At 33.7% G+C, this 25,296-nt stretch overlaps 1 protein-coding gene and 1 pseudogene across 1 annotated transcript; one reads left to right on the forward strand and one right to left on the reverse strand.

Moving 5' to 3' along the window:
* LOC109062968 overlaps positions 1 to 12,761 on the reverse strand; it is a 13,458-nt pseudogene extending 697 nt beyond the window's left edge.
* Positions 12,762 to 14,343: 1,582 nt separating this feature from the next.
* On the forward strand, positions 14,344 to 23,813 carry LOC109062930 (NADH dehydrogenase [ubiquinone] flavoprotein 2, mitochondrial-like). The gene is made up of 8 exons (XM_042719152.1): positions 14,344 to 14,499; positions 15,040 to 15,102; positions 15,224 to 15,286; positions 15,920 to 16,036; positions 17,905 to 18,073; positions 19,113 to 19,222; positions 22,282 to 22,358; positions 23,651 to 23,813. Exons 1-8 carry the CDS (start codon positions 14,458 to 14,460, stop codon positions 23,742 to 23,744), a joined length of 735 nt encoding a protein of 244 aa, XP_042575086.1. The 5' UTR covers positions 14,344 to 14,457; the 3' UTR covers positions 23,745 to 23,813.
* Positions 23,814 to 25,296: the final 1,483 nt, after the last annotated feature.

A 25,296-nucleotide genomic window follows, 5' to 3' on the forward strand; every position in this document is an offset into this window, starting at 1 on the left:
AAAAATCAATTAAACTCTGACTGTACTGAAGGGAGAAGTTTAGTGTCCAGAGGTGAGGTTTCATGCAACACTTGTTTGTTTTACCTGATTCACCCCATTAGATGTGATCTAGGAGAACCAGAACCCATTCTAACCCAAACCCAAAGTCTTTACCACACACACGGTGACACACAGAGCCATCAAAAGATTACGCTGCCGCTTCACATCTTTGGCTGAACAGCACCTCCACGACCTTGGGGTCAGCCAGGGTCGAAAGGTCACCCAGGTCTTTTTCGTTGCGGGCGATCTGTCGCAGAACTCTTCGCATGATCTTACCTGCAGGACGGGTGAAAAGCTTGAGTTTAGGAGCGAAAGCAGAGATGTGGGGAGAAACTGAAAATGCAAGATCTCAGTACCTGAGCGTGTTTTGGGAAGCCCTGGTGCATTCTGGATGAAATCTGGGGTGGCGATTGGTCCGATCTTCTCCCTCACTGAATGAGAAACCCATGTTAGTAAGTGCAGAATAGATGCAGACTGCATTTTCTGTCAGTGTTTAATGTGATCATGACCTCTGACCTTTTCTCTTTAGTTCATCCATCAGCGTACGGTTGAACTCTTTGTGGTCCTTCAGAGTGACGAAGCAGTACAGACACTCTCCCTTCACTGCATGAGGCCGACTGACCACCGCAGCTTCAGCCACCGACGGGTGTTCGGTCAGAGCCGCCTCCACCTCTGCTGTGCTCAACAAATGACCTGAGAGAAGAGACACTGCTGTTCAAAAGTCTGGGGTCTGTACGAGTGTTCCTTTCAAGAAATGAATACTTTTATTCAGCAAGGATGCATTCAGTTGGTCAAAAGTGACAGTAAAGACATTCATAATTCTACAAAAGATTTCCATTTCAAATCAGTGCTGTTCTTTTGAACTTTCTTTTCATAAAAAAATCACATGATTTATGAAGAATAACATGGTTTCCACCAAAATTTAAAACAGCACACTGATATCAGAAATGATTTCTGAGACTAATGATGCTGCAAATTCAGCTTTGATCACAGAAATAAATTACATTTTTAACATAAATTCAAACAGAAAATAGTTATTTCAAACTGTAATAATATTTCACAGTGTTACTGTTTTTACTGTATTTTTGATCCAATAATTGCAGCCTTGGTGAGCAGAAGAGACTTCATCAAAAACATTCAAAAATCACAGTGTTTCTATACTTTTACAAGATATATATTATATATATATATATATATATATATATATATATATATATATATATATATATATATATAAAGCTGCTATCTAGTACTCTAAAAGATAACTCAAGCTATTTAATAAATGTCCTGTTCTGCGTTTTGCACATATTTTGTATTTCATACATATTATTTCACTTAGAAATGTGTCATATAACAGACTTTAAAGCAACTTTATGAAGTTCCGTATGTAGTTTTATGAATTGTTGTGACTTTATAGCCCCCTACAGTTAAATAAGTGGAATTCAATATCGTAAATTTAGCCTATTACTGTTGTAATTACAGTGGATAGCTGTGCATGCACATTTGTTGCTGCCGTAAAGCGATCCGCTCTTTCCGTATTTCGTACCCACTCACTAAACTGACATGCTTCCAGAACAGAACAGAAGCCATTCACCTTATTAGAAGCCAGTGTACCATCAGAATGATTTTAAAACTGATATTTCAAGGTAATAAAACAAATGTCCAGTTGCTTTAAAAGCCTCTCGAATACTGAGAAGGAATGAGGAAAATGAATATGTAGTCCCTATAATATAACCACCAGGGGACAGCACTGAAGCAGAATCTCAGTCTCACCAGAGACGTTCAGCATGTCATCGATCCGGCCGGTGATCCAGTAATATCCGTCCTTGTCTCGCCTGCAGCCTGAGGACAGAAGGACACTCGGTTACAGTAACTGTTACATACTGCCATACGATACAACAACAGCTCATGCTGTAAATAGTGACTGCTGAAGTTTGCTGACGCTGCTGAAACAGCCACATGGTGACTGGTAATGTATTAAAAACTGAGCACATATGACAAATACATATTAAGTAACTGCATATTATCCAGTCAGAGTTTGCCTTTTGGATGTAACCTGTAAAGTAGCGCATTACATTTTTTTTTTTCTGTATGGGGTAAATGTGCAAGCCATGCATAATGCTTTTCCTTTAACTGTGATGAGATACTAAAGTCCATATAAAATATGTTAATTGCAAAATTCATCATAATTTGTCGCTTTCAATAGATGAGGTTTTAATTTGATTGCTTTCTGGAAGCAACCTTACCTTTGAATTTACATCATAATACCTAAATTACTTTTTCAAATTAGTAACTTGTCTGATATTTTATATATATATAAACATAATATATATATAGCATATATATATATTCCCCTTATAGCACACAATTAATATATTTTTATATAATTATTATTTATTATAATAATATTTTATTATTCACGTTATTGTAATATTCATTCTATATATATATATATATATATATATATATATATATATATATATATATATATATATATATAATAAAGTATTTTTTTAATAGATGTGTATGTGAACATAACACAGTAAGATTGGAATACATTTTGAAACATATTTTGGCCTATGAAATTTGAAACTAAATGTATTTTATTAAATATACTTGATTACAACACATTTAGCATATATTTAACATATTTTGGTAAGATTTTTTTTTTCCCAAATGGATTTGCAGACATAAGAGAATGTAACACAAAATTCTATAAATTAGTAACAATGGATCATAACTAATCACTTTTGCAAAAATGTAACATTCCATTTTCAAAAGTAGCATTCAGCAACACTGGTTCTGATATGTTTGTGTTGCTACATTACCATCTCCTGTCACATAGAATCCTGGGAATTTTCTGAAGTAGGTGCTCTCAAAGCGCTCCTGATTCCCGTACACACCCCTCATGATTCCTGGCCAGGGCTTCCGGAAAACCTGAGACCAGAACATCCATTCATGGTCAGAGAAACAACTCACGCAGTTTGGAAATAACAGCTGGGATAATTAACCAGCATGAAAGTCTCACCAGGTATCCCTCCGCCTCGCCCTCTAGTTCTTCTCCGTGTTCATTGAGAACGGCAGGCTGGACTCCAAAAAATGGGCAGGTCTGCACAGAGAAGACACTTCAATATCAGAGTCATCAGTTTCATGAGACGTAAGATGTAGATTTTCAGGAGACTCACAGCAGATCCAGGCTTCAGTGGTGTAGCAGCTGGAAGTGGAGTCAGAACATGGCCACCCTGCCGACACAACAAACTTATTATTAGTTTAGTGAGTGTTATGTGACATCTTATACAAGCAGTAATGCACTATGTGGTAAAATTCTGATTTTACCACAGTTAAAGGGGGTTTTAGGCAACTTTGTTCATGATTGGTTTTGATAATTGTAAATGTTTTACCGTCTCTGTTTGCCAGAAGGTGTCAATAACCGGACAGCGCTGCTGACCCACAACTTCATAATACCAAAGCCAAGCCTCCGGGTTTATGGGTTCACCAACCGTACCCAACACACGCAAACTGGACAGATCATACCTGACACAGACAGACCCAAGATTACTCACATAACTAGTTTGCAATATTTGTAGAAAAGCCATCCATGTCTGAAGCACAAACTGTATGTTGTGTAAAAACAATATTTGCAGAAGGTAATTTTTCTAAAATAATTTCTGTCCAATAGGTGGCGCTAACAACCTTTGCTAGAGTAAACAGTCCCTGTGAGCAGACATGAACGTGTGAGTTCAGCACTATGGGCTACTAACTAACTATTTACCAACATCTCTACCAGGTCACAGCAGGACTAGCTGACCTGCTGCAGTATCTTTAACAAGTCAAATAAAACATTCAGAGATCTGAACAGTGCTCAGTGCTGGCTGTGGTTTTCTGAGGCCTCCAGCGCCCCCTGGAGGACAACCCTTTGTAGAATACAATAGACATAATTATTAATTACTATTATATTATATGTTTTTATTATTATAATATTATTGGTGTTGGTATTATAACACGTTAACAATAACTGTTATTTTTAATGTAATTTTATTTAATAATACTAATTGTTATTAATTAGTCATAATAACTGTTTATTAAAACAAATTATGTTAGGTTAGGGAAAATCAATATTTGTACAATATTTCTAAAAACAATCATTGTAAAAATGATGTATCATACTTTAAAAGTATTAATACTAATAATATGTGTGTGTGTGTGTGTGTGTGTGTGTGTGTGTGTACAAAATATTTATAGCAATAAATGTGTAAAATAAACTAAATAATAATAATTATAATATACATTTTATAATTCTTTTTTCTAAAACACATTAAGTTTTCTGATTGGGTGTGGGTTAGATTAATATTTAGATTATTAGACTTTCTGTGTAATTGTAAACCAAAAGGTTTAAAAACATAATACTAAACACAAGTTTTCTGTGAGGGTTATGTAAAGGGGTAGGGTTACTTCAGGGGATAGAAAATGTTAAAATATGCTCAGTATAAAAACTATTGCACCTATGAAGAGTCCTCATAAAGCATATATACAGTGTGTGTGGATACACTATGTTATGGGGACAAAATGTTCCTACAAAGATGGCAATATCCAAAATCCTTGTCCTTGTGGGGACATTTCTGGTCGCCATGAGAGTGTGTGGGTGTGTGTGTGTGTGTGTGTGTGTGTGTGTGTGTGTGTGTGTGTGTGTGTGTGTGTGTGTGTGTGTGTGTGTGTGTGTGTGTGTGTGTGTGTATGTGTGCTCACCGCTGCAGTGGTTCTCTCCCATATTTCATCAGCAGTCTTATAGCGGTGGGTGCGGTGTAGAACTTTGAGACTCCATATTTCTCAATGATCTCCCACAGTCTGCCCACATGAGGATAGACCGGCACCCCTTCAAACTACACGCCACATCACACTCATTCAAACTGATGAATCTTAGATCAAACTGACTTCATGCATTTGTAAATGACAGTAAAAGCTGTGCTGAATGTTGCAGAAACAAGTTGACAATTTCCCAGTTTGTGCAAGTGAATGTTCTGCATTATATTTCTTACCAGCACACTGGTGGCGCCGTTGGCTAGTGGGCCGTAGGTGATGTAGGAGTGGCCTGTTATCCAGCCAATGTCTGCAGTGCACCAGTAAACGTCATCATGGTGATAATCAAAAACATATTTGAAGGTCAGCGATGTATAGAGCATATATCCAGTGACGGTGTGAAGGACCCCCTGTACAGAAATGAAGGAATGAATACTAGCACACTGCTTAGTGCACACTGTATTGGCAGTATATACTGCATGATGCCTACTCTTTTATAAAAAAATATTATGTGAAGCAGTAAGTGCTGCTGAAACTTCTCTAAATAATATCATACTAAAATTAAACAGTATCATACTAAAACTGTTGTCACATTAACTCATCAAGTGGTGTCCAGTTAACATACTGGAAATAAATATTGCTGTTTTGCCATATTTAGACAATGTTTTGATCAAAAATACTGAATTTTCATCATCATTACTCCAGTCTTCAGTGTCACATGATCTTCAGAAATCATTCTAATATACTGATTTGCTGCTCAGGAAACATTTCTGATTATTATCAATGTTGAAAACAGTTGTGCTGCTTCATATATTTGTGGAAAAAATTGTTTTGATTGAATGTAAAGTTAAAAAGAACAGCATTCATATGAAACAGAAATATTTTGCAACATTATACTGTAAAAGTCTTTACTATCACTTTTGATCAATTTAATGCAACCTTGCTGAATATAAATATTAATTTCTTTCAAAAAGAAAAATCATACTGAGCTGAACTTTTGCACATCGGTGTATGTATGTGCTGTACTGTATATAATACTTCTATATTATATAAATGCTAGGTGCCTTGGGTTTTCCGGTCGAGCCGCTGGTGTAAAGTATGAAGAGAGGATCTTCTGAGTCCATCCACTCCGGTTCACACTCGTCTGACACACCGTCCATCAGATCATCCCACCAAATGTCACATGATTCATCCCACGGGGTCTGGAGCACGCACACACACACACACACACACACACACACACAAGAAACAATAGTATGGTCATTAATTTAAGTGCTGGATATAAGAGAATTTTACATTTGCTCTATTGTAATTTTTCCTGCTAGAAAAGCATCATATACTGTAAGTAGTTCATACAACTTGACTGTTTGACCAACCTGTAGTTTGTCGGAAGCATCAGTGTTTGTTCTGAAGGCACGATGTTTGACCACCACACACTTCTGAACACACAAGGCATTGCTGAGCGAGACAGAGAACACAGTACGTACATAAATTCATTTATTTAAAAGCAAAACAATGTTGTGCATATTGACTGTTCTAAGCTCTTATGAGTAAGTATGAATCATAAAAGTAATGTTTTCATCATGGCATTATGTCATTTATTGAGTGATATCATCTATATTCATAAATGATTAATGTGCCAAATCAACGACATCATCATTCAGTCACGTGTTACAAATCCACACCCGTGTTTGCTCTATGTCTCATTTCACATGTTGCCATGGTGAGATGAAGCGAAGGGTTCCAAACTCTGCTGTTGCTCGGCAACCCCTGAGAGTCTGTGATTGGGTGAGTGCTCTGGTGTGTGTGTGTGTGTTTGTAATGGACGGGTGAGAGCTTGATGTAAACAGAGGCTCCTCTGATAGCAGAGAGCAGCAGACATGGACGTACCTCTCCTTACAGCGCTCCAGAGCTTCAGACACAATCTTCTTCAGATTGATCAGCTTGTCACCTCTGTAAACACCATCTGTAGAACACATATTCAATTCAATTCTATTTTTTTTTAAGATTTTAATTAAGGATTTTTAATATGAATAGTAGTAAATTTAATATATTATTAATATTAATAGAAATAATACTATTTTGAATAACCGAATATATATATATGTGTGTGTGTGTGTACATATATATGATGTATATATTAATATATACATATTTTATATATAAAATAAATATAAATTATATTTAATATTTTATGTTATAAATATTATATTTATTTTTAAATAGAAAAATATATAAATACATTAGTTTTTTTTTCTTTCATCCATAAATCTGATTTCAAATTTACCTGCACCAAAACGTCACACAGAACTTGGTTGCAGTCATTTTTTTGTTTTTTTATGACTGAATAAAACACAAAATGTGATTTCAGACTTCACTAGAGCCCAAAGGGTGACTAACACAGGATTCCGGTGTTGTAAACATCACATCTCTCGTCACATTTTCTTATCACTAACTGTATTTCAAGCTTATCTGTAACAGCTCATTGTGAGCTCATCTACTAAACAAACCCAATAACCTACAGTCAGTATAAAAAAAAACACACAGATCCAGGGACCTCCCAGCTTAATAAAACACTTAATGTTACCTGCTGTTACACCAGGATGTTGCACTGAGCATCCATGATCCTCTCGCACAGAGACTCAGACGAGAAACCTGCAAACTGAATGAGGAAGACAGGAGAGAGTTAAATGCTTCTGCATATGCTCAACACAAATAATATGGATATCTGAGGTTCCAATACAAATGAATACAATTACAGTTTAGCTGAAATGGGGTCATCATCAGAACTTAAAAACAGGCTTTGATATCAGATACAAACTACCCTGGAAAGCACTCGTGTGTTATTTTTAACACCGTCTATAACCTTTACATGGTTCAAGAGGCCTGGAGGGCAGAAATAGACTTGGCAGGGTAAATGAGGCTGTAACTCATTTCATGCCATATTAACGATACCGTGCTAAATACTGACCCGAGTTTAAACTCGCCTTCAGACCATCTGCAACAGATGATAGCAGCTTTCTAAGGCTTTAAGGTGTATATCTTATAATTTTTAGAATTTGTAGTAATTGTTATATTATTTACGATCGTAGATGATTTTGTTATTATTTTTTTTGTTTGTAGGATTTTAGGATTTGTTGAATTGCTTAACTTTGGCTATGCTATGGATTGAATGGGTGCCGTCAGAATGAGAGCTGATAAAACCATAACAAGTAATCCACACCAATCCAGTCCATCAGTTAACATCCTGAGAAGCCAAAAACTGCAGGTTTCTAAGAAACAAATCCATCTTTAAGAGATTTTTAATGTCAAACCGTTGTTTCTGGCCAATTGATGTCTCGCACATCAAAATCCACCAAAATATTTGTTTTTGGACTATTTTTGGCTTTGTAAATGGTCTTAATGATGAATTGTTTTCCACAAAGATTCAGCTTTCTGCTTCTCAAGATGTTAATTGTTGGACTGGAGTGTGGTGGATTATTTGTGATGTTTTTGATCAGCTGTTTTTGGACTCTCATTCTGACGGCCCCATTCACGGCAGAGGGATCCATAGGTGAGCAAGTGAATGAGGAATTGCGACTGTTTTCTCCAAATCTGATGAAGAAACAAACTCATCTACATTCCCTTGGATGGGCCTGAGAGTGGTACATTTTCAGCAAATTTGCATTTCCAGGTGAACTAATAGCGTCCTTTTAAAACCCAGAATATTTTGTTTAATGGAAAACTACTACAGAATCTGTAAAGCTGCCCACCACTATCGAGTGAACAGCCCCGATTCTCGCACAGGCCAGCATCGTGTACACCAGCTCTGGAATCATGGGTAAGTAGATGGCGACTCTGTCTCCTTTCTTCACACCTGGATCACAGAAATAAACATCAATGTAAATCTGAAAGCATTAGGAAAAATACTCACGTCAGAGGTTCAGGCTGAACGCACTAACATCGCATTGTAAATCTGAAACATTCTAGGAAAAGCTGAGCAAACTCAAACCCAGAGGATTGAGGATGGTCTTACCCAACAGCTTCATGCATTGGCACATCGGCACACGCTTCTCCACAGCTGGTTGTATGTGATGTTCTTGTGGTGATGATCAGGGTTGTGGTTTCCCTCCCTGAGAGGAAACATTGATCCAATATTAACCCATTAGGCAAATAATGGGATATAATGGATTCATTGGATTGTGTTGGGTTTTTTGGCATTCTTGTAGAACAAATTAGGCACATAAATTCAAAATTTTATCTGCGTTTCAGATGATTTTGCAATTCCAAAAAGTCTGAGAAACCGAAGTGTGGGGGAAAAAAGCTTCAATTTTGCATTTAATACATCATGATAAAATGTATTGATCATTCTTTGCGTAATTTTGAGTGAAAAAGTGAGAGTTAATGGGCAGTGTTGTTATTGTTAACTAAACTAAAATGGTCTAAAAACTGTTTCCATTAATTAAAAAAAGAAGAAGAAATAAAACAAATATTAGATGAAAACTTAGAAAAAACCTCAAATGAAAATGTTACCATTAGCAACTATAATGGAATAAATAAGATTAATATACTAAAATGACTTTTATAGCCATTTTACTTTTATTATGATAGTATTAATAATATTTATAATATGTACAGTATATATATAGATATATATATATATATATATATACTGTTTGGGGTATTATGATGATATTATGTAGAATGATATTAAGCAATTAGAAATTAATAAGCAATTAGAAAAACTAAACTAAAAAACTATGAAAAATTGCAAAACCACAATTCCCAAAATTATTGAAACTGAACATATAAAAATTCCAAAAATATTTCAATAAATAATTAAATACTAATAAATAATACTTCAATATTAATTCAAAACATTAATAAATGCTAGAACAGTATATATATAATACTAAAATAGTACTGTTTGAAAAACATTAAAATATTTAACATGTATTAATAGTAATATTACATATAACATTGCTTTGTATAATTATATTAAACAAATAGAAATATTAAAAACTAAAACTAATAAAAATGACAAAGGTGCAAAACAAAGTTCCTAAAATTAAAGTGAAAACTAAACATGTAAAAATTCTAAATATTTCAAAAATAATTCAAGAAAAATAATAATAATTCAATAATAATTAAAATATTAATAAGTGCTATAATAGTGTATAAGGAATACTAAAATAGTACTGTTTGAAAAAATATATATATTTTAACATGTATGACAATATCTCACCCTTTTTCTTTAACAATAGCATTATTTTGCTCCAAAAAGCATCTTGTGCTTTGATGGAAGCAAATTAAAAAAAAAAAAAATCTGTTTGAATGAGTGACATGAGCAGCGACGCTCATTTACTGAATTGATACATCGAATTGTCATTTAGAAATAATGCAGAATCTGAAAACAATTCGTCTTTGGTTTACACGCTAATATTCATTTGTTGTCTTAAATCCTAAAAACTCTGTTTATTCCCCACAGTGAATTTAGACTTTGATTGTCAGTGTGGTCTCAGACTTTTGGACCCCACTGTAGGGCGTCTCATTTTTTACAGGAATAGGGCTGTACTTTGGCTCTGCTGCCTGCATTAGATTTGGATGTCCGTCAGCTGTGCGTCTGGCCAGTGGACTTCACTTATTGCACAAGTCAATTAAATAGATTGTAATATGGCAACATGCCATGCTAAACTACCACTTTAAACTTAGAATTTCACATTTTCTGAACACATTGTGCTTTTTTTGTGCAAGGGTTGCTGCTTTTAGTAGTTAGTAGCTGATGTGCAAATTCATGCAACACATAGGAACATAATGACAACGCAAATCACCATGCCAAAAAGCTCTCCGCTCGGTTTACTGTTGCATCTGCACCTGGCCGTTGTCCCAAAAAAGGAAAGACCATGATGGACTGCTGACAGGACGAACAGTTTTTTAAGCAAAGCGACTCCTTAGGTATGAATGGATGGCCATGCATAAAGAATAGACGCTGACCTATATATATATATATATATAGATATATTATATATATATATATATATATATATATACTGTATGGTGTGTTGTCTTTATACAAAATATCTACACACGCATACATTGAGTAAACAAAAATTGTATTTTGGATGTGAATTAATCGCGATTAATCGCTTGACAACACTAATAAAAATTTAAGGTGGAAAGAGCTTAATTGCCATTAAAACAATCATAATAATGTTAATGCTCATAGAAATATGTGTTATTTTAATATATGCAATATACAATTTATTTCTTTACAAATTTGGGGTGAAATATGACTTGGATAAGTTTTTGTGAGATTTAGTTGGTTAGAATATGGTTAATGGTAGTGACTGATATATGACTTGAGTGCTTCTGTAGATAACAGCAGTTACATGACACCCCTTGTTCCACAAGACTATTAATACTTCAGCGCATAGCTAACATGACAACAATGATTATTATGAGTGTTGCTGCTGTATCACTTTGATTAATACTGGGAAGAAGTCATAGGGATGTTCCCGAGAAGTTATTAGGAATTAACATTCGGGATGACTTCTCATATTGTCAATCATGCAATTCTTACAATTCTTACCTATTTAATCAAGGTGTTATGTGATAGTTGATGATAAATGCAGGTGACAGGTTTCCATAAAGACTCATGATAATCATTGTGCCCTGCCTTGTTTGTCAAGAAGAACAGGAGCTCCTGCCGACCCTTACAAAAGCATATTCTCAACATTAAAAGTATGGACTAAACTCTCGCAAAATGCATTAACTTGAAACAATTTAGACTCTGAATTATTTAATTATATTAAATGATATATAATTATTTATAATTAATAATGCATGTAATTTACGACCATGCTACAACCTATAATTACTTTAATGTTAGTATAATATTAATATTACTATACATAATAATAATATTAACAAGTACACATATTTAAAAATGCATAAAGCGCGCATACATAACAAAATTTGTAAAACTTAAAGTAAAAACACTGGTTGAAATAAAAAGGTCCCCCCCCCATATTTTAAATACATTTTTTAACATATATTTCAGAATGTCTCTGCATTTAAACAACATATTTTATTTTAATAAAACATTCTTTCTTTAGTGAGCTTGTGGAAAAACACATGCCAACAAATGTTGCTCTTTTGCTTCGACTTTGACACAAGCAGCAGGCCTCAAATGCATCGACTATTAAATCAGATCAAGCATGCATTGTATGCACAGAGGTCTTTGTGCGTCGTTTTAAAACACTGAGAGCATGTTATGTTAGATTTAGTGTGGTAATTTATTTTCTATGTTAGTTTCATGTAATTTTCGTTTAGGTAAGTTGTAGCAGATGTTGGTTGGTTTGCTCCCTCCATGAACTTGATGTAAATGTTCCCCTTGTTGACGTCAAAGTTGTACTGCAGCATCGGGCCTGACGGAGGCTTCTTCCAGTAAAACTCTTGAGCAACATCAGCCCAGAACTCTGCATGCATGGTAATCAGCACTTTTACTGCATTATCTTACATTGGAGTGTCCCTCTCATTTATATGCATGCACCGTTTTATGATACCTTCAGGCTCTTCTGTAGACTTTTTGTATAAGGCAAGATATGCATCAAAGTCTGGCACGTGTGCATCAGTGAACAGGCCATTGGATGGATGGTAAGTCTTCTCCTCCGGCTCCTGAGGTCCTGGAATGTCCCTGTTGGTGGAGACTGAAACCGGAGACATTTCTCAATCCTTAAGATCTGTGTCAGTGATAGATGTCAGTCTGGAGTTGAAGTGGATTATTGTGGCTGTGCATGTGGTGTCCACCCTTTAATCATGCCCAGTCTGCTCAGCACCGACTCCACCAATCAGAGCGCTCCATTCAGCACTCCTACTTTTCCATTGGCTGAGCGGCTGCTCGGCTGCTGATCCCACTGCAGAGGGAGGCGCAGCACGAGTCTGACGGATGATCTGCATGTTTACTGAAACACACACACATAAGGTTTATTTGGGAATCATAATGAGGACATATCACTAACTTCATATAAGGCTAGTTGTAATGACAACAAACTAACACACACACTTAATCCTACAAGAAGACTTGTGAATAACTTTTACAGTTTTAATTAAATAAATGAAGATAAGTAAATAAATAATAATAATACATTTACATTTAAATATTTAGCAGATGCTTTTTTCCAAAGCGACTTATATAATAATAACAATAATAATAAACACACTGACCCTAAATGAAGACTTTTTGTATTTTTTCTTTTTAATAAAAGAAGTTATTAATTTGTAAAAAAAAAGTTACAATTATAATCAAAATCATTAAAATAAAAAGTAATTATGATAATAGTAACAATAGTCATGACAACAAGCTAACATACACACTAACCCTAAAAGAAAACTTTTTGCATTTTTGAAAGTAAAAACGTTATGTACTTATGAATGTTTAAATTTTGATGTAATAATAATAATAATAATAATATTGACAACAAACTAACACACATTAACCCTAAAACTTTTTTTATTTTTATTTTTTTTTTAGTGTGTTTTTTGCATTTTTTTTTTACAAATTATAATTGAAGAAATTAAAGAAAAAATACTTATTGATTGATTGATTGATTTATATTAACCGATAAATAATTAAACAGATAATGACCCACTAACCCTAAAATATTTTCTTGTTTGTTGCATTTTTAGAATAAAAATGTGTTACATAAAAATAATTTTTACAATTATAATTCAAGAAATTAAAAAAATATATATAATGATGACACCAAACACACACACACACACACACACACACACACACACACACAAACATTTTGATAGATAGATAGATAGATAGATAGATAGATAGATAGATAGATAGATAGATAGATAGATAGATAGATAGATAGATAGATAGATAGATAGATAGATAGATAGAGGTTAAATAATGTATTTGTGTCTGCACAGAATGTTTTTCATGACTCATCCACCCTCTGTTGTAACTCTGGATATTCCTGCCCACTCATGGAATTGGAAATGATGCCTACGCTGTGATTTCCTGGAAAGAAAGAAAGAAAGAAAGAAAGAAAGAAAGAAAGAAAGAAAGAAAGAAAGAAAGGGCCGGTCTTAGACAAAGCAAATCTCGTTCGCTGAACTTTAAAAACAAAATAATTTCTACTAGACCAAAACTAGAACATATGCACAAAATACTTAACAAGGACTACAAATCTAGTACCTAGTATTACTTTAGATTATATTGATTCTCTGCTATTGCATTTGGAAAGAACACAAAAATTGTCCATTTATATATTCATTTGAAATATTTTGTCAGTCTATTATCATTGCTCTTTTAAAAGCATCTGCTAAATGACTAAATATAAGTGTGTCTAAGTGTAATAAATCATCAATGTTATGCAATCAATACTGGTTCACAACCCGTTTTAGCATTTGAGCTCAAGTTGTACAAGTGTGCATGCAGATTGTCTGTGTTAATTTTTATCATGGCATGTCAAGAACACAATGTGCATCTGTATTCTCGTTCGCCGCTCGGTGATCCATTATTCAGAGCGTGCGTCCCTTGCGTAACCAGACTCGCTCAATCGAGCTCGCAATACTTGATGTCCGCCATTGCTTGTGTTTAGTGTGACCGAGCGCGTTGAAAAGATGTTTTTATCTTCAACTCTGCGCTCTGCCGTGTCTTATGCGGTAGGTTTATTTTATATATGTTGCAATCGGATTATTCATGAGGTGGTTGAAGAAATTGCATATGAATTATCATGTAAAGCGGCGTTGACATCTGTGCAAGGACATGAAGCTAATGCGCTAACAGCTAATAATGAGGCCTGATATGTGTCATTAAAATATGAATTCAACATTTTGTGTTTATTAGACACTCTGTAAAAGCGTGATGTAAAACCAAAAATTATATATATTTTTAAAAGTTGTTTCTATTCATCCAGACAGGTTGAGTAATCCGTAAATAAACCTGAATCAGTAAATAAGTTAATTATATGTATGTGATTTTTCTATTGCAGTGATTAATGCAATGCAACATTATAGAGCATAAGCACTGCATACTTAGTGCACAAAATATTATATTGCATATTTGCTCAGTACATACATTATACAAAAAGTGATGTGTTGGTTTAGCAGTTTGCAAAAAAGAAGAAAGAAAGAAAGAAAGAAAGAAAGAAAAAAGTTGTTTGCTTTCAATTTTACTTTACACTTGATGCATTTCTTCTGCAGGCGAGGCAGGTCCGCGGTTTGCACCAGACACCGGCTCGAGCTGGAGCAGGAGGACTCTTTGTGGTGAGACTTGACTTTCATATGTTTATTGCAGTCTTTGTAATGATGTGAAAAAAAACAGGATGCACTTTTAAAATACTGATATTTTTGTTGCATTCGTTTTGATCTGTTTTCATTATTCCAGCACAGAGACACACCGGACAACAACCCAGAGACTCCTTTTGAATTCACCCCAGAGAACATGAAGGTGAGGGAAGTCTCACCACTCCTCATTTACATGTTTGATATCATAATATGTGACCCTGGAGCACAAAAGCAGTCTCTGGGGTATATTTGTAGCAATAGCCAAAAATACATTGCATGGGTTAAAATTGTAAATTTTTTTATTTAATGCCAAAAATCATTAGGATATTAAGTAAAGATCATGTTCCATTAAGATATTTAGTAAATTTCCTACCGTAAATATATCAAAACTTCATTTCTGATTAGTAATATGCATTGCTAAGAATTCATTTGAACAACTTTAAAGATGATTTTCTCAATATTTAGATTTTTTTGCACCCTCAGATTCCAGATTTTCAAATAGTTGTATCTCAGACAAATATTGTCCGATCCTAACAAACCATACATCAATGGAAAGCTTATTTATTCAGCTTTCAGATGATCTATAATTCTCAATTTCGAAAAATTGACACTTAAGACTGGTTTTCTGGTCCAGGGTCACACATGTGATGATGAAATCATTTTTGCTGCCATTGTGATATTTTATAACTGCTCATTTTACGTCTGTATTCCACAGGTAAGATCAAATATGTCTGGCTGTGTTCAGATATGTTAAGGTTTTATCTGTGTGGTTATTGTATAATGTATTTGGCTACAGAGAGTTGAGGCCATCATGAATAATTACCCAGAGGGACACAAGGCGGCCGCCACTATTCCTGTGCTGGATCTGGCTCAGAGGCAGCACGGGTGGCTTCCTATTTCAGCAATGAACAGGGTGAGAGCTTCTAAAGACATGCACCGAAGCTTTTTTTGATTGATAAATAATAATGAGTTCCCACAATCACTTAAAACAATTATCACCTGGAACTATTAGTGATTTTTAGTTTTATTTAAAAGTGTATATACATTTATTGGAGTTATTCCATTAGCTGTGTGCAGTGTTATTTTAGTGTTATTGATATACTGAAATAACTTTATTGCCAAGTGTGCTCACATGCACACACACACACACACACACACACAAGGAATTTGTCTTGGTGACAGAAGCTTCCAGATGACAAGTGACAAGACACAGATAAAATAAAAACAAGCGATATGTGAAAACAATACACAATAGACAAAAAGACAGTAGACGATATATTGTATGGAATGATGTATAGAAATTATGCAAGGGAGTGTGGATAGATATTAAATCAATAACACATGTATAATAAATATAAGTATAGAATTAGAAGTGTAGATAGTTGGATTGTAGTTTGTTATTGTTTTGAATGAGATTTTATTTGTGACCCTGGAGCACAAAAGCAGTCTTCCGTCATTGGGGTATATTGTATATTTGTAGCAATAGCCAAAAATACATTGTATGGGTCAAAATTATAGATTTTTCTTTTATGCCAAAAATCATTAGAATATTAAGTAAAGGTCATGTTCCATGAAAATATTTTGTAAATTTCCTACTGTAAATATATCAAAAAATTTTGTTTTGTAATATGCATTGCTAAGAACTTCATTTGAACAACTTTAAAGATGATTTTCTCAATATTCTGATTTTTTGCACCCTCAGATTCCAGATTTTCAAATAGTTGCATCAAACCATACATCAATGGAAAGCTTATTTATTCAATTTTGAAAAATTGACACTTAAGACTGGTTTTGTGGTCCCTGGTCACATTTGTTGTATTTTCTATTTTTACTTGAACTTTAAAAGTTTTAGTAATTTTTTTTAATTGTCATTTTTGTTTTTCTAAATATCACTATAGAGTAAAATGAGAAATGTTGCATTGGCAGCTAGCTGAAATAAAATATAAATGTTTTGAAATATTTTATTTCATGTAATGTTTATTTTATTTCAAATAATGTATTTCAAGTTTAATTATTTATTTAGTTTTTTGTTAGCTGTAATAACCCTGAATGAAACACATGACGTTGATGAGGCATGCATTTCCATATACTGTGTAAACTATCAAACCTGCTATAGATATTCAGCATTTTATACTCCAGATTAGGGCTGCACGATTAATCGCATGCATTTGTCATGCGTGTCTCATCAGTAAAGCTGGTTCCGTGATTAGCGGTAAATATCCGTCACCTGTTTTCAAATGCACCGGGAGTTCATACACAGAGCCATAGTTCACTTACAAGCTACGCAATATCGTGTTCATAATCGAATGCGATTAATCTCAATTATGAACAGAATATTGCGTAGCTTGTCAGTGAACTACGGCTCTGTGTATTAACTGCCGCTCCCGTTTGAAAACAGGTGACAGACATTTACCGCTAATCACGGAACCGGCTTTACTGATGAGACAGGCATGACAAATGCATGCGATTAATCGTGCAGCCCTACTCCAGATTATTAAGAATGTTTCATTCACAAATATTGCTCTTTGTTTTTATTCAAATATAAGTTTCTACAGAATGTTGGCTATTGCTTCGCAGATGCACAAAAATATATAGCTTCATAAAAATATATATATATATTAAAAAGAAATAAAAATAAAATAATAATAGTAGTAGTAATATTTTTTTTTCAATTATGATTTTCTTAATTTCTATTACTGACATATTCTGGTTTTCATATTTTGGATTTAAAGCTGTGGTCCTAAAAGCGTTCGGTGGTGTGATTTGTGATTCCTCCTGCAGGTGGCAGAAATCCTGGGCATTGCTCCAATGAGGGTTTATGAAGTAGCGACTTTCTACACCATGTTCCTCCGTCAGCCGGTGGGAAAGTACCACATGCAGATCTGCACCACTACGCCCTGCATGCTCTGCGACTCGGACAGCATCCTGGAGGCCATCCAGAACAAACTGGGTGAGTGAGAACCGTTTCCAGCTCTCCACAGGGACTCCACACAGACATCTCGACTCGCACGCCACCAGTAAACACACTCGCTGTATAAACAAGCTAAAGCCACGCTGCTCAAACATGGCATGAAATTGGAATATTTGAAGATGCTGGAATAATACACTAATGGATTGTAATAATCTTTTTATTTGAAAACATATTTTAGAAGTAGAAACAAAATCAGACAGTGTCATCATTTACTCACCCTCATGTTTTTTTTTTAATAGCAAATTATTCCTTAAAATATCATCTTTAGTGTTCCATATAGTGTTGTTTTAGTATCATTGCTATACTATTATAATTAATTCGTTATAAGTAAATGTGTGTAAATATATAGTGTTAAATGTCTGTATAGTATTTTCTCTTCTTTATTAGTTTTCATTTTAGTTATTTTCTTCAAATTAAAAATGATGAGAATGAGAAATGATGCCTTGGCCACTAGCTGAAATAATATAATATAGAATTTGATGTAATAAAAATATATAATATAATAATGTAATTATATATGCATAATAATAGAAAAGTTTACTATTTTATATTTTAATTTATTTAATGTTATGACTATGCATTTAATTTTTTTAACCACAAATAATCTCATATCAGGAATCAAAATCGGTGAGACAGCCTCAGATAAATTGTGTAAAGTTAATATTTTAAATTGCATTTTATTTTTACATTTTCTGTTTTCACTTTAATTTTAAGTCTTTTAGTTGTGCATTTTGTCATTTTTATTATTATTATTATTTTATTGTTATTATTACTATTTAAAAGTTTTCAATTTAGTTATTTCACCCATACTAAAAATTGAGAAATGATGCTTTGGGAGCTGACATAATATATAAGTAATATAATATACAATTTGATGTATTAAAAATATTAAATGAAAATATACACAGCATTCTGTATGTTTTGTTTTTTATATTTTAATTTATTTTATTGAATCTTTATTTTAATTAGCACACAAGTAATGACTATGTGTTTAATTGGTTTAACCCAAAAATGTCAGGTATCAAAGTCGGTGAGACCACGGCAGATCAATTATTCACGCTAACAGAAGTCGAGTGTCTCGGGGCTTGTGTGAACGCACCAATGGTCCAAATCAACGATAACTATTATGTGAGTATGATCAGAAACCTCATGTTTGAGTCTGCTTGTGAACGTGTTGATGAGCCGCAGCTAGTTTTGATGTCACCTCTAGGGGAGGCAGTTTCTCTCCTATGAAGTCAAGATGAGCAGCGTTTGTGCCTGTGCTCAGACCGGCCTGTTACTGACAGTCGTAACAAGGGTAAAGGGCGATATACAGGATGTGTTCATGTGCTCCTATTTGGTTTAAAGAGGTAAAAAGAAATAAATATCTTCTGATTGGCTGATAATCATTCAGACACTCTAGATGATTAGAGAACATACAAACAAATGAACTTTGCATACTATTGTACAAACAGTACTACTACTAATTATTATAATACCTCATTACTATACATCATCAACTAATGATATCGATAGTGCATGTTGTTTTTGTTGTACTGTAATTTATTTTTTGCAGAACACACTGACAAAATAACTTAATATACTATTACATATAACAATGCTTATTATTATTCTTACTACTATTATTATTATTACCCAGTGAAATAATAATATGATATTGATGGTGCGCATTGTTTTTGTTGTATTCTAATGTTTAATTGTAAAATTTGTCAAAAAAGGCAAATGTACAACAAAATAACTTAATATACAAATAAAAATACTAATTATAAAACATCATCTAAAAATAATAATGAGAGTACATGTTGTTTGTTGTATTGTAATTTAATTGTCATAAAGCTAAGAATGCATACTGTACAAACAAGAGCGTAAATTGAATTGTATAAATAGTGCTAATTATTATTATTATATTACTATTATTATAATACACATTCAAAAATATTATAATTTATAGTGCATATTGTTTTTTTTGTTGCATTGTAATTTATTTTAATTGTCAAAAAGAACCAAATGCATAATGAACAAACAAGAGCTTTGCGTAAAAAAACCCCCGTATAAATAACAGTACTAATTATTATTACTATTATACACGTTAAAAAAATAATATAATATTGATAGTGCAGTTTTTTGGATTCTAATTTATTTTAATTGTATAATTTATTAAAAAGAGAATGCAAATGTACAACAAAAGAGCTGAATATAATTGTATTACTGCTACTGCAACTTATTATTATTATACACAGTCCAATAATAATAATAATACAATACTGATGGTGCATATTGCTATTTTTATTTATATTTTTTGTGCTTTGTTTTTTAATTGTCAAAAAATAAGAAACAAACAAAAAAACACTATAGGTGGATTTCTAGCTAGAGGAAAGATTGCTTATATAACTCACCTCACTAATCAGATCTGAGTGTGTATCGGTGGTGAATCTTTCATGGGTTGTGTACGTCTCTGTTTAAGCTTGTTTGTGTTAAGCGAAGCCCTGTATGACCCGTCGGGGTAATGATGCAATTAGCCGTGGCCTCTCAGAGTTTAACAGAAACTCGTCAGCTCTGTGTGATTCACGCACCTGAACTGGGTTAGCAGGTCTCCTTCCGACAGCTAATCATCTGTTAGGACGTTTGGTGAGCTCATCCTTAGATGCTTTCTTCTGGAGGACGCTCAAGGAACCTACAGATCACATCTACGTGACCCTGCAACCCTTTACGGACACCTTGGCAATTGAATCCCATTGGCTAGTACATTTTTTAGTTAACTCGCCAGACTGATATACCATATGCGTGTGTGTGTGTGTGTATAAATGTTTGTAAAATCGCACTTTTTAAATATCTTAAAGTAATACATTCTTAACATGAGTCAATCAAGCATTATATATAATAATTAGTGCTGTCAAATGATTAATTGCATCCAAAATGAGTTTTTGTTTACATAATATGTGTATGTACTGTTTATTATGTATATAAAAATACACACATGCATGTATACATTTAAGAAAAATAAGTTATGTTTATATTTTAAATATATTTATTTATAATCTATATTATATGAATATAAATATATACATGTAAATATTTTCAAAATATATACTGTATGTGTGTATTTATACACATACATAATAAATATACACAGTGCACACATATTATGTAAACAAAAACTTTTATTCTGGATGCAAATAATGGTTTGAAAGCACTAATGATAATCAAGTATTATTAATGATAGAACTTTAGTAATTAGAATCAAAACCACGTATGAATGCATATTAGTCATTTAAACTGAACGTAGGACTGGTGGTGCTGCTTTTTTGGTCATTCAGTGTTTCTGTAACTTAAACTAACAATAATTCTGATAAGATAATAATAATAATACTTTGAATTCTGTTAATAAGAACAGTATAAAATGCACTAAGGATTAACGAGGTGTTGGAGTCATGAATATTAATCAGGTTGGAAAAATACAACAAAGAATATCGTTTATATGTAGCGCGTCAATTCTGCACGGTATGCAAGACACTCTCGCTCTCTCTCTCTCTGCGTGTGTGTGTGAGACAAAGTGACGGCGAGTCGTGCGCCGTTACACTAGAGTTCACGGTACGCCAAATACAACTGAAAAATAGCACAGATCGCTGGACTGAGAAACTGTGAGGCGCTCAGTCAGTGTGTTCGGTGAGTAAAAATATATCTGTGCTAAACTTATACTTAGTGTCCAACTCACACACTGGCCAGTAAAATCTGAGAATTTATTAGGCATTGGCTAATGTTAGACATCATTTAGTCGACCAGAGTGAAGATTTAGTTGCATATGCGAGTGATTTACTCACAATGTAGCGGGTTGTCTGCTGCTTCCAGATAATGAGATCACTCATGTTTACTAATTGTGTGCATTTAGTGTTACTTACATTTTCAGAAAGGTCTGAAGGGCAGCAGAACATTTGTAGTGGTTGAATCTCACAAAACCTGTCAAGAACATACTTCATAAATCTGTTTAGTTAAAGAATTTTAAACACCTATTAGGATCATCTCAGCGGATCGGAAAACAGGCTTTATTTTGACACTGAGTTCACCATCATAAAGTTGATCCTTGAGCTTATTTATCTCTTTAAGACAGAGATCAGAGAATAGGGTATACTATAATCAGTTGATTCTGCATTAACGAGTGTTTTCTTTCTTTCTGGTTTGGTTTGTAGGAGGATCTTAAACCGTCAGACATTGAGCAGATTATTGATGAACTGAAGGCAGGCAGAGTTCCTCCTCCTGGACCCAGGTACACAGATCTCCCTTCTTTTAGTGTTATATCATGATAAAAATGAATGCATCTGATTCTTTACTTGTCTCACAGACTGCAAATATAAGTTCATAGCATCTCTGATTTAAATTTTAGATGCAAATTCAACAGTGAAGTGATTCAAAATTTGATTTGTTGGTGTCATCACTCAAAAATGAAGTCTGGGCATGATATGTTCATGCATTGAAATGTTTTATATAGTTAATATGTGATAAATTGCTGCTTACTGCATATGCAGTGCTTTGTTATATTGATGATGGTGCACATAAAATAATTAAATGATTACAGAATTCTTAGCTAGTGTTTTGTTTAAAGAAAAACAAGTTAGAAAACATGCCTTTATTATTTCAAACTAGATTTGTATTGTATTCTACTTACATTAAACCAATTGAGTCTAATTGGCTGTTTGGTTAAAATGGTTCATCTGAATATTATAATTAGTATTTCAGAGTAAATACATAAATATAAGCCCCTTCTGCTCACTAATACTGTATTTATTTGATGCAAAATACAGTCAAAACAGTAATATTATGAAATATTATTACAATTTTAAGTAACTGTATATTTTAAACCAATTTAAATAGCATAACTTTACATCCAAATATCTTTTAAAATGTAAATTATTCCTGTGATCAAAGCTGAATTTTTTCAGCACCATTACCTCCTTCAATGTCAGATGATCCTTCAGAAATCATTCTAATATGCTGATATGCTGCTTTATTATTATTGGGGCTCTTTATGCATTTATATTAGAAATGCTTTTACTGTCACTTTTGATTAATTTAATGCATCCTTGCTATTATAAATAATGATGTGTCCTATAATGTCAGACAATAGTGCATATGCATAAATAAATATGCATGCATATTTTAGTCCATTTATCCATTATATTAGACTGTAAAGAGCAGCAGTGGGAACTGTATGTGAAAGCAACTCACCTTATTTGTGTATAGATTTAGATCTTTTTTAGAAATTGTGCCAAGCCGATTGATTTGATTATCTGGTTCTGAGTCAAGTATAGTTTGGTTGTGACATCATGGGGGTGTTTGGGACATTCACAGACACAAGCTTATTAAAAGGATCGAAGAGGACGATGGTTAGCTCAGCTTGCAGTTCTCAGAGACGCTTCTTTTATTTATTTCACTTGTGAAGATAATATGAGACAACTAGAGGTCTAATTAAATAAGTACATGATGTGATGTGTGTGGTTAATGAATCATTTGGCTCGCTAAGAATGTTTTAATTGATTGTAATGATTTCACTTTCATCAGGAGTGGGCGTTTTTCATGTGAACCTGCCGGAGGTTTAACCTCGCTGACAGAACCTCCTCCTGGACCAGGCTTTGGTGTGAGACCTGACCTGTAACGGACCTCCATGATCTTGAGTCCTTGTAAACATCAGAGATGTTGTATGTAAATAAAATCATTAATTATACCCAATAGACCAGTGTGATTCTTTTTTTTTTTTTTTTTCTTTTTTTAAATGAGGACAAATGAACCATGCACATTAGAGGAATAGTTCACCCAAAAATAAACATTTGTTGAAAATGTGCTCATCCTCAGGCCATCCAAGATGTAGATGAGTTTGAGATTTGGAGAAATGTAGCATTCCATTACTTGCTCAGCAGTGGATCCTCTGCAGTGAATGGGTGCCGTCAAAATGAGAGGCCAAACAGCTGATAAAAACATAACAATAATCCACACCACTCCAGTTCATCAGTTAATGTCTTGTAAAATGAAAAGCTGCGTGTTTGTAAGAAACAAATCCATCATTAAGACATTTATAACTTTAAAGTGTTGCTTCTGGCTAAAATACCAGTCCATATTCCATAATAATGCTTCCTCTTGTGCAAAAGTCAATTTCCTGTTGTTTCTCACGTCATAATCCACCCACATATTTGTTTAGAATGGTTTGGGCTGTAAACAGTGCTTGATCTGTGCATATTTCTCTCCTGATTCAGTAAAGATGACTGTCACTGGAGAAAGCAATATTATATATAGACTCGTATTTTGGCTGGAAGTGAATGTTTGAAGTTGAAATGTCTTGATGGATTTGTTTCTTACAAAAGCGCAGCAGCTGGTTTCACAAAATGGTAATTGATGGACTGGAGTGTGTATTATTGTGATGTTTTTATCAGCTGTTTGGACTCTCATTCTGACGGCACCCATTCACTGCAGAGCATCCGTTGCTGAGCAAGTGATGGAATGCTACATTTCTCCAAATCTGATGGAGAAACAAACTCATCTACATCTTAGATGGCCTGAGGGTGAGTACATTTTCAACAAATGTTCATTCTTGGGTGAACTATTCCTATACTTTTTTTTTTTTTTTGTGATAAAAACAAGATCCATGTTTACATGCAAATAATTGTCCATTTAAATTTAAAAAAAATTTTTTTTTTTAAATGCTCCACAGCTATTGGAACATTTCTGAACACACAATAATCAGCATGTTCTGAGTGAACAAAGTCGAACCCGTTCCTGCAACAGTACTGAAAATACTGGAGATGATTTCATTATTCATTTTTTTAGTAATTATGTATTTCACCTCAATTCACAATTCAATTCAATTCTTGTCACTGACAGTAGCACACAGCAACAAATAGCAAACCGTAGGCAGTGAGACTATTATGATGCTTTAACCCATATGTTTATTGATTTATGTTTATTTATTTTCATTAATAGATAGATAGAAAGGAATATGCCAGATGACTTGGAATAATGGGGTTGTGGCATATGCATCATAATATGACCAAATTCTAATTCATTTAGGAATATTCTTGTGCAGCTAAACATGGTCACGACGAAAGACTCCATCCTAAATACACTTTTGCAATGTTATAAAATACACAACTTAAGCACATACAGTGTAGTCTTCAATTACTTTGTGTTTATTTGTTATAAACAATGCTTTTAAA

The sequence above is a fragment of the Cyprinus carpio genome, chromosome B2 (genome assembly GCF_018340385.1).
Source record: "Cyprinus carpio isolate SPL01 chromosome B2, ASM1834038v1, whole genome shotgun sequence".
NCBI classification, from domain to species: domain Eukaryota; kingdom Metazoa; phylum Chordata; class Actinopteri; order Cypriniformes; family Cyprinidae; genus Cyprinus; species Cyprinus carpio.

Coding starts and splice junctions, on each gene's coding strand:
- LOC109062930 (XM_042719152.1), top strand. CDS start 14,458: ATGTTTTTATCTTCAACTCTGCGCTCTGCCGTGTCTTATGCG. Junction 15,103..15,223: donor GAGCAGGAGGACTCTTTGTG/GTGAGACTTGAC, acceptor TCATTATTCCAG/CACAGAGACACACCGGACAA. Junction 18,074..19,112: donor GGCCATCCAGAACAAACTGG/GTGAGTGAGAAC, acceptor CAAAAATGTCAG/GTATCAAAGTCGGTGAGACC.